Source organism: Lactuca virosa, chromosome 1 (assembly GCF_052849685.1).
Source record: "Lactuca virosa cultivar CGN04683 chromosome 1, Lactuca_virosa_CGN04683_v6, whole genome shotgun sequence".
In the NCBI taxonomy this organism is placed as follows: domain Eukaryota; kingdom Viridiplantae; phylum Streptophyta; class Magnoliopsida; order Asterales; family Asteraceae; genus Lactuca; species Lactuca virosa.
The window spans coordinates 136,165,338-136,176,184 of NC_136426.1; the positions used below are offsets into that span (position 1 = coordinate 136,165,338).

The 10,847-nt window shown below is 36.4% G+C and overlaps 1 protein-coding gene across 1 annotated transcript; it reads right to left on the reverse strand.

Annotated features, from left to right (window-relative positions):
- Positions 1 to 9,752: 9,752 nt before the first annotated feature.
- LOC145106743 (non-specific lipid-transfer protein Lac s 1-like) lies at positions 9,753 to 10,502 on the reverse strand. Its single transcript, XM_079043676.1, has 2 exons — positions 10,093 to 10,502; positions 9,753 to 9,958 (listed from the first exon to the last, which is right to left on the reverse strand). Exons 1-2 carry the CDS (start codon positions 10,434 to 10,436, stop codon positions 9,949 to 9,951), a joined length of 354 nt encoding a protein of 117 aa, XP_078899802.1. The 5' UTR covers positions 10,437 to 10,502; the 3' UTR covers positions 9,753 to 9,948.
- Between the last annotated feature and the right edge of the window lie 345 nt (positions 10,503 to 10,847).

Below are 10,847 nucleotides of genomic sequence, written 5' to 3' on the forward strand. Positions count from 1 at the left end.
AGTCAAGGAACTCTATACTAAGATACTCACCACCTGGAACGGATCGAAGCATCTTAATGTTCCTGCCCAACTGATTCTCCACTTCCTGTTTAAACTCCTTGAACTTTTCAAAGGTTTCCAACTTATGCTTGATTAAGTTGACATATCCATATCTACTATAATCATCAGCAAAAGTCACATAGAAGCGGTTAGCATCCCTTGTAGCGGTTCTGAAGGGTCCACACACATCAGTATGTATTAGATCCAACAAACCCTCACCCCTAGCACAAGTACCAGTGAAGGGTAACTTTGTCATTTTTCCAAGCAAACAAGACTCACAACTATCATCCGACTTTAGGTCAAATGACTCCAAGACTCCATCCTTTTTAGAGTTGGCCTATGCATTTCTTGCTTACATGTCCAAGACGACAATGCCATAATGATGCTTTATCCAAGCTAGAGGAAGAATCGATACACAACACATTATTTCCTAGGTTATCTACAACCGACACAGTTTCATACACACCATCACAAGGTAATTCTTTAAATTAAAGAACATTATTAAAGAAAGCATTAATACCACCACATTCATTATCAAACGAAAAGGTAAAACCTTGTTTCTACAAACCATGAAAGGAAATAATATTTCTCGCCATCTAAAACGAGTAACAACATTTATTCAAATCTAATGTTAACCTACTACTTAGCAACAAAGAGTAAACTCCAATCTTGGTGACAGGTGTAACTTTCCTATTCCCCATGATCAAGTTTATCTTCCCATGCTCCACATTCTCACTTCTTCTTAGTCCCTGCAAATCAGAACATATGTGAATACCACAACCTGTATCAAGGACCCAAGAATTAGAATAAGATGAGTTATTAGACAATATAGTGTAAATACCTGCATGGTTGGGTTTTACTTTCCCATCCTTAACATCTTGCAGATCCTTTGGGCAGTTTCGCTTCCAGTGCGACTTTTCATGGCAATAGAAGCATTCAGCCTCTTTAGGGTTAGCAGAAGGAGTGACAATACCTTTCTTGGTTCCACTTGAATAAGAGCCATCAAGGGAATTTCCCTTGGTACCCTTCGAAGGGCTCTTCCTCTTCTTTCCTTTGCCTTGCCCGATTGCCAAGACAGGGGCCGCGGCAGGAGTAGGAGTGGTAACAACCGACTTACCATTAAGACCACTTTATGCGGTCTTCAAAAGCTTGCTGAGTGTAACTTGGTCCTTGTTCATGTGGTATGTCATTCGGAATTGATCATAACACGAAGGTAAGGAGTGCAAAATGATATCAATTGCCAACTCCTCTAGGAAGTTCACATTCAGTTTCAGCAAACGGTCCACATACCTTTGCATTTTCTGCATGTGACCCGTGATGGGTTCACCATCCTTCATCCGGGTTGTTATAATGGAGGAGATGATTTCATACCGCTCTTGACGAGCACTTTGATGGTAGCGGTCCTTTAAGTCCTGGTGCATCTCAAAATGGTAATAGTCCTCATAGGACTTTTGGAGCTTGGCTGTCACTGTGGCCAACATGATACATGCCACTTTGGTAGCATCTCTCTCATGTGCCTGGTATTCAGCGATCTCCTCAGGAGTAGCAGACGACTCAAGTTCCTTAAGCTCCTTGTCGAGGACATATTCCTTGTCCTCATACCGAGTGACCATCCTGATGTTCCTGATCCAATCCATAAAGTTGGATCCATCGAATATGACCCTTCACATGGGCCTTACCTTAAGGCCCAACTATCTATTCTAGTCCTAATACTTGGCATACGGATGGTCCAATATCTCAAAATCATCAAGGCCCAACTGTGGCCCATATATGGCCCAATTTTCCAAATTGGACCCAAGTCCTTCACATGGGCCTTATCCTAAAGCCCATCCAATTATTTTAGTCCATTAACTTGTTCTTGAATATCCCATCAATAGCCCAATCACCAAAGCCCAATAGAAAGACCCAACTCAAGGCCCAATCAAAATTAGGGTTTTCACATAAAATGACGATTAGGGTTAAGTGTTTGTACTTAACCCATTAAGGACTTAATCCATTAAGTTGAATATTGCCTTAGGTTAATTGCAAATGATTATTAATTAACATTTTCAGTCTAATAAATAATTCCAGTGCGGGTCCCGATCAAATCCCCAAAATTAGGGTTCATTGAGATTAGGGTTTTTCAAACCCTAATAAGGGTTTCCAACCCAAATACTAGCCCATTAGTCACATGGTTAGGCTTTTAGGTCAATTAGGGCTTCATTGGGCCCATTAGGGTTAAACAAGTCGGGCACCACCCACTACCACCTCGGGTAGTGGTGGTCAACGGCGGCTCACGACGGCGGCCACCACCTCGTGGTGGTGGTTATGAATTTTAGCTAAAAAAATATCCAAGCATCCCAAAATGACAATCACACACGCAAAAGCACATAGCCATCCAAGGTGGCAGCAGAATGGCGGCACGAGGTGGCAACCACCACCTCACGGCGGTGACGGGTTGTTTTCTTTGATTATTTCGTCATACAATACATTTTACAACAATATCCAAATACACACACACATAAAATAACACACGCACACACAGCCGCTCTGTGGAGGCAGGCGGTTGTCGGAGGTGCTAGCCACCAGCTCACGGTGGTGGTGGTGGACCTCTTGTGATTTCCGGCCAAGTAGTCACATACACACACACTGACACGTCTTCTGTTCATAAAAGGAACCTAGCCACCCAACTGGTGGCGTACGGTGGCGGCGGTGGCAATTGATTCATGGCGAAACGATGGTTAGCAGCCATGATGGTTCTTCACGTGGTTTTTCTCTGGCCAAACGATCTTCCACAGTCGAATAGCAACCACAACACGCACACATGCGCGATCAGAACACACTAAGTTGTTGCAATTGATTCATGGCGATGGGCAAGGGCGGGGTGACGATGAATGATGCGCAGTAGCAGCGGCTATCGGCGGCAGTTGAAGTTGGGACGCAACAACATGAGAGATGGGAGAAGGGAATGAACGGGAACCATGGCGAACAACAGCGTCATAAGCAACCCCGCACCTCCTATCTTCCCGGCTGACTCACGTCGGCACTACAGCAGTGACAACAAGCTTCGTCGGCATCAATGGGAGGAGGTGGTGGCGAAGACTGGAGGGCAATCTAACGAGAAACGGCGGCAGCAACGCACGCAACTTCATTTTCCCGGCGTTAGGATGAGCACGAGGTGATTGGCTCCGGTGGTTTGGGACCTCAACCGAGGTGGTGGCGGCTGGAAGTTAGGAGGGTGGCAGCTGCAACGTGAACTAGGTTTAGGGTTAGGGTTTGAGAGGGTAGCGGGTTTATATACCCCGACTCTCTTAGAACATTATTCCATAATAACGAAATATTCCATAATAACGAAATCAGCCCCTCCATCTTCTTTTCCTTTCAAATTTAATCCAAATGTTACCAAACGGCCCTTCCTATACAAAACCCTTTTCAATTTAGGTCCATAATTTACCATTTAGTCCCTGCCCCCAAGAATTTATTCAATGTAAGTCCAAATGATACCAAACACCCCCTGACTACTGAAAATCTTTGCAAAATAAGTCCCAAAATTACACTTTAACCCCCGAAAAACCAATTTATATCATTTGGCTCCATGAAACCAACACCCCGCTAAATATTATGGGTTTTAGGGCTACTTTTCGCTTATAAATTTCTATCCATTTATTTATTTAATAAACGGGATGTTACAGTTCTGTTGATTAGGGACTAAGCTTCCACCACGAAGATAGATCAAGCACCATGATCCCTTTCTATGTCTATAGTACTAAATTATTCATCATCTTTGTACAAATTAATTTCAGATTTGTGTCTTTCATTCTCTAATTTTTCATTGAATTTTTTTGTTTACTTCTGTTGATATGTGATGTGCAATTAATTAATTATTTTGTGACGGATCAAATGCTTGAATTTTATATCTTTCTTTATATTGATTCAATCACTTTAACTTAAATATCTTCAATATTCTTTGAAATTTGCATACCTATATCTATGAAATATCGATATTGGCATGTATTTATTTAGTTATTTATATTTCTAGATGAGCGGATAAATAAATAGGGGATTATTTGACGGCTTAGACTTTCTTATTTATAGTTAGGTAGATGCATTCACTTTTGTAGGTCATTTACTCTTTCCTGCCTCACGGGTTGAAATGGATTAGTTTGATGCCATATTCCTATAAAGACTATGAAAGTTTTCACATTTAATCTTAAATCTCTATAGGTGATAGAGTATTGTTAATAAGCCTTTGTAAACTTCTTTAGCAGAGTATTGTTAATAAGCCTTTGTAACCTTCTTTAGCATCTTGCTAGTTGTTTTAATTTTTATCTGCCGTTCTAAAAAAATTTAAGCCCACTATTGTTGCCAATAAAGTTGACTGAATCTACAAAAAGATCCGGATATGTATGCATTTATTATCTCTTATTAGGTGTGAGACTCGTATGTTATACATGTTTGATAAAACAAAAATTAAATATAAAAGTTTAAACAAAGTTTTGTTTAAATTTGAAATTTTAGATTTGAAATTTAAAATTTAGAATTTGAATTTAAAAGGAAACATATTAAATACTATATGAGTATTAATATTTTAATTTATTGGTTATTTTCAATTAAGGTAATTATTAATTGAGGTGTAAATATGATGTGTTAATTAAAAAAAAGATAAAAACAATAAGAAAATGACAAATAGAAAAAACATTTAATCAAAAATACTAAAAAATGACATGTGTCCAAGTTAATGAGAGAGTGACATATGACAAATTTATTTTCATTATTAGGGAGGATACGATAGAACTTACATACACAAAGGGTTCTCATGAAATATGGAAAGTATATCTAATACAGTTTTCATTTTATACGAATACAAAATATGTATGTCCCCTGCAATCTAAGTTAGAAGCGGACGAATGTTAAGATTGTCTTGAAAGTCATCCAAATGAACCCACATAAGACATTTTGAAAATGCACAAGCTAGCTTGTAAACGGGAAAACACATGTAGAACTTGAACTTCACATTTGGAAACATTTTCTTGAACAAAATGAATGTCCGTTTCGATGTGTTTAGTGTGTTGGTGTTGAACCGAATTCTGTTCTAAATAAATGGCGATCATATTGTCGCAATAGACATTGTTGCTTTAGTGAAACGGAAGTGGAGTTCAAGTAGGATAATTCGTAACCAACATGTAAATGTGAATATTTATTTGAATTTAGACGTGAAAACAATAATTAACTTGTAAATTTCACTAAATTAATTTGTGAATAATCAAAGTATTTAAATAGTAAGTCATATTCACATTGTAAATGTTGAAAACGGAATTATATAATATTCAGATTCAAAGTATGAACCCGACGAGATCAATGTGAAAAAAAAAACTAAAAAATTTATGCATTGATATAGATGTCTATTTATAGAGACAATCCCCAATGGAGGGACTCGCACGACGGGCTATTAGCTCAGTGGGTAGAGCGTGCCCCTAATAATTACGTTGTTGTGTTTGGGCTATGAAGACTCTCAACCACATGGATAGTTCAATGTGCTAAAAAATTATTAATTTTGTTATATTTATTTTTTTCGATATAAAATAAACCTATATATTAAAAAGAACAAACAACAAAACGAAATGGTTTTTTTTTAAAACAAGTTTCTTTTTATATTAATATGAAAATCTATAAAAAAGCATATAAAAGATTATGAATTTGTTTTTTTTTTATAATGATGTGTCCTAAAAATTTTTAAAAAAAAATGAAAAAAAGGATAACTTTTTTACTGGTGAATACACGTCCAACCTATAAACATACAACCCTTTTTTGGAATTTTTATCATTTTGTCTCTTACGATCAAAATTAGTTCTCTGGATATATAATTTAATAATGATTTCTTTAAAAATGAAAAAAAAGGATAACTTTTTTATATTTTTTTTAAATGATGTTTTCTTTAAAAGTTGGAAACATATTTTACAAAGATGGTTCTTATAGTTTTAAACAAATCGATAGTTCTTTTTAAAATTAATATTATTTTGAAACGATAAGTCTTGTATTTTAAAGATTTAATTGTTTTGACTTTTAAGTATTAGAATTTGAAGGGTGAAATTTTATTACTTGTAATTAATATAATAAGATAATAATTGGTTGGCCGAACGAGACATATGAATAGTTGAACCAAAATAGACACATATGATTTTTTTATAGGATTGTGGCCTTAGAAAACTTGTTGGTGGAATATAGGGTGCAGGTTAACAACAAAGCTTCGGTTAGAATTTGTCGGTTACGAGGTGAGTTTTTCGTGTTCTGTGGTTGCTCGCACATAAATATTTATCATGTGGGTTATATGCGGCTTTTCAATTATTTATTCGCAGTATGATTTATGATAAATATGGTTGTGTGCAAATGTTATTTTGGATTTGTTGTCTACTGTGTGTGTGTTTTTTTTGGGTGACATGTTTAGTGGGAACGGGTGGGGTGTTTAATCGTCGTGAGCATGGCGGATGTGTGTGATCGGTGGGGATGTGAATTGAGATTTATACTCATTTCCTTGGATATTTAAAATACTTGAGTACAATGGATGATGAGTTGTCTCAAGGAGAAGTGAAATGAACATTCGGTTCTTTCTCTAGACAATTAATCGACCCTTAAATTATGTCATCGGGTGATATATTTGTTGTATGATTTATTGAAGATATATGATAAAACTATATGTTTTTTTAAGTGATGGACATGTATGTGCAACACGAACTCACTAGGCCCTAAGCTTACTCATTTAGAAACTTTAAATGTGCGCAACCCAGGAAACTATTTATCAAGTGACAGTAAGAAGGCTAGGGAGAAGGATTGACCAACAAGACGAAAAAGGAGTTCTGCAAAGACGTAACACCCGAAACTCTTCGGTTGAAGACATTATTTTATTTTTTTGCTTCCGCTATAGTTAGTCTATAAGTAAGTTCAGAGTTGATCTTGGGATATGTTGGAACGGTTATGTTTCATTTAATCCATAGTTGAAAATTGGGGTGTTACAGATCCCATCTAGATAAATCGATTCCGATCTTACTTGGATCGTTTTTTTGATAAGGTCGCGGTAAGATCGTAGGATCGATCGTAAGAATGTAAGATTGTTATTAATTTTTCTAAAAAAATATAATATTTTTCTTTGGATTAATTACATAGAATACCATTTTTTGAATTGTTTATTGTTAAATAATGTATTGAATATATATTTTTATGCTTTAAACTATGTAATGTTAACCGAATGGTTAACTTATGGATGAAAATGCATTTTTTATCTTGTAAAATGTTTTTGGTAAGATCTTATGATTTGCTTTGATTTTACGATCATGATTTTGCAAGACAGAAAAAGAAAAAAGATCGTATATCAAGTCTTAATATTGACAACCATAATTTTTGTTGTGCATGCTCGAATTTATATAATAAACAATTTGTCTACAAAACTATTGGACATTAACCTTAGCAGGTGTGAGTTAATAAACATTTGCTGCTATTAAGAAAACTACATTAATACCCAGAAAATCTTGGAGTAGAAGATATCTAAATTGGTTTGACTGGTGTAATTCTCTTATTTTCATTGTTTGTATATGTTCTTACTTTTCTAGCAACACAACAAGAAATATAAGCTTTAGGGACGACACCATTAGGGACGACACTTGATAATACGCGTTTTTGTCGTCGCTAAATCCTCACGTCGTCGCTAATAAGGGCGTCGCGAAAGGGTTTGATCGGCGATCCGCATGAATGCTTCCGGATCAATTTTTGTCCCTACGATTGCATCCTGATCCAATGGATGGGGTTAGTTACTGTTCACACCAATAGGGGCGACGCCATTTGTGACGCCGCTGTCGCCGCTATAGGTGGCGAAAATATGAGCGCGTGAATTTCCCTCCAAATTGTCGTCTCTAAAGATTCAAAGTCGTCCCTAAAGGTGTCGCCCCTAAAGGTCGCAGAACCTGATTACTTTCCAGTTTCCATTTCTCTCTCATTTTTTCCGACGACAATCAGGAAGCATTTTTCGGCGAATTTTAGTGCATCCCACTTCTTCCGCCGGAGGGATTTGCAGCTTCTCACCAGGTTCCAGTTGCTCCACCGGCGACTATCACCACCTCAGCTCGCCACCGTCTCCGACGAACTTCTCCACCGGCGAAGGTGCGTTTCCCTTTCTCATTTCCACCGTCTTTTCTCTTTCTCTTTCTCTTTCTTTTCTTTCTTCTCTAATTTTGTTGATTTTGGTGGTTTTAAGGAGATTTCTCTAATCTCCGGCTTTTAGAACCACCACATCAACGCCACTGTTGCCGCCTGTCTCCGGCGACGACCACTGTCTCCGGCGACATCCACCGTTTCCGACGAACTTCTCCACCGACTCCACTGTTTTCAGCTCTACAACCACAGGTGAGTTCAATTTTTGTGTATATGTGTATGTATGAATTTGATATATGTTTGCATGTTTATTTTGTATAAGGAATTTGATATATGTGTATGTCTATTTGAAAATGTATTTCAAGAAAATGTGTTTGATATATGTATATGTCTATATGTGTATATGTATATGTATGTTTGGAATGTGTATACGTCTATTTGGTATGTTTGGAATGTGTATATGTCTATTTGGTATTTGTATATGTATAATTGGTATATTGTAATTGGTATTGAATTGGTATGTGTATATGTCTATTTGGTAAGTGTATATGTATGTATGTGCATTTGAAAATTTGTTTCAAGAAACCGTGTTTGATTGTATATTAATTTAGTGTATATATGATGTTATAATTGCAAAAATGTATATGGTTTGATTTAAGATAAAATGAGTGTAAAGATAAGTGCAACTACATAGGAGTATATATTATTTAAATTGCAATAATATAAAATATTGTTACAAATAAACTAAAAAAAAATCAAATGTAAAGATAACATCATCGTGCAACATTTTTAAATAACAATTTTTTGCTCATAAATAATATGTATGAATAATAGAAAAAAAGAACCGCATAAAACTTTTGTAGGGTGACTTAATTTTTAAGTAAGAATAATTTGTTTTTATAGTATGATATATCTTAACTTATATTCTTACTTTGTAGGATGTTGATGTTAATGCTTTTCTCCAAAACCCGACGTTTGTGACGATAATTGGAGATATTATCCGCTTATTTAGCAAGCAAGTCGACAATGCGACCAAAACGACGATGAAAACGATGATGGGGAAGACGATTAGTATATATTGTTTTATGTTATGGATGATGTTATTATGGATTTAGATGATGTTAATGTGATATACTTTGTTTATGTTATTTGATGTTTTATGTAATGCAGATTTTTAAATTATATGTTTTATAATTTTATAAATTCTGCATTTTTATACTATAAACTAATATAAAATATAAATTTTATCTAAAAAAAACAATCATTAGTGGCGACACCTTTAGGGACGATCTTAAGCATTAGCGACGACACATCCCGCCGGAATATTTGGCCGGAATAATACTGACCGGTGGCCGGAATATTATTAGGGACGACGACTGGTATTAGCGACGATAAGTATTAGAGACGACGACTTTAGGGACGACTTTGGAGTGTTAGCTACGAGGTATTTGCGGTGACCCAATTGAGACGACATGTCGTCCCTAATATCTTTAGGGGCGACTTTCTTGACTATTTGCGACGTTTTTTGTCGTCCCTAAAGGTGCCTTTTTTGTTGTGCAACTCACCGGTTTTGTTTTAATATGATTCCGCGGTTTAAAAAAAAAAAGAGGCATATAAATAAAGCGATGACATACAAATATTACAAGAGCACCAGTAAAATTTAAAGGCCGTAAAAATCATAGACATACACAGTAATATATGCATTATTCAAACAAAATAGTGCTCTCGATATTTATTGTAATATATATGCTTTTATTCTTCAGAACATGCATTAACATCTCGAGCTCACTACTGCACCCTGCAAAAACCACCATATGCCAAGCCACATCAATACAACAAATGTTTGTTCATGCAATATTTAAATCAGTAGATGTGTACTTAGATTTGTGACAGAGAAAAAAAAAATATAAGCATATATATATTTGAACGTACTCGGTGCAATTAGTGCTAGGACTGATCTTGTAAGGGATGTTGACACGACACTTGCGGGGGAGGCTAGCAGCATTGATAGGATTGATTCCGGAATTTTCCGCAGAAGCACTCTTTAAACAGCGACAAGCCATCTGACGATCACAGGTTGTATTTGCAGTGTTATTGAGTGCCCTAACCCCATTGCAACATAACGTTGACACACCACCACCTTCTGTTAGGTAGTCAATGCATGGAGATAAGATCCTTATCACCTGACGACAGGAAATATCGGCCTCTGCATAGGGTGCCGCCACCACCATGCAAGTCGCCACTACACATAAGACCATCGTTACCATCCTCGCCATTTTTCTAGTGTACAAGCACTAAAGGCGTAGGAAACTTATATGAGATTGAAAATGTATTTGGTGCAAGAATCGTTGTCAAAGGTATTTATAGGGATTCTTGTCCATGTCTATTTATGTGTGAATGGATTGGTTGGTTAGAACTTGGAATCAATATTAATGGAACCTTCAACACCTTTAATTGATGTGTAGCCGTAATCGTTCCATTTAACTACTTCATAATAATGGTGGAGCTCGCTTTTAGTTGTAGGCATGGCTATCACTTACCAAGGCGGACCACGCTTGGGATTTTTGATCTTCAATTCTATATATCACAAATTACTTCTTATTTTTCCTCCCAACAAGATTTCATGTTGCAAGTGATGTCCAGCCAAGTTAAGTTAATGCACCGGGTTTTATATACATATGTGACGT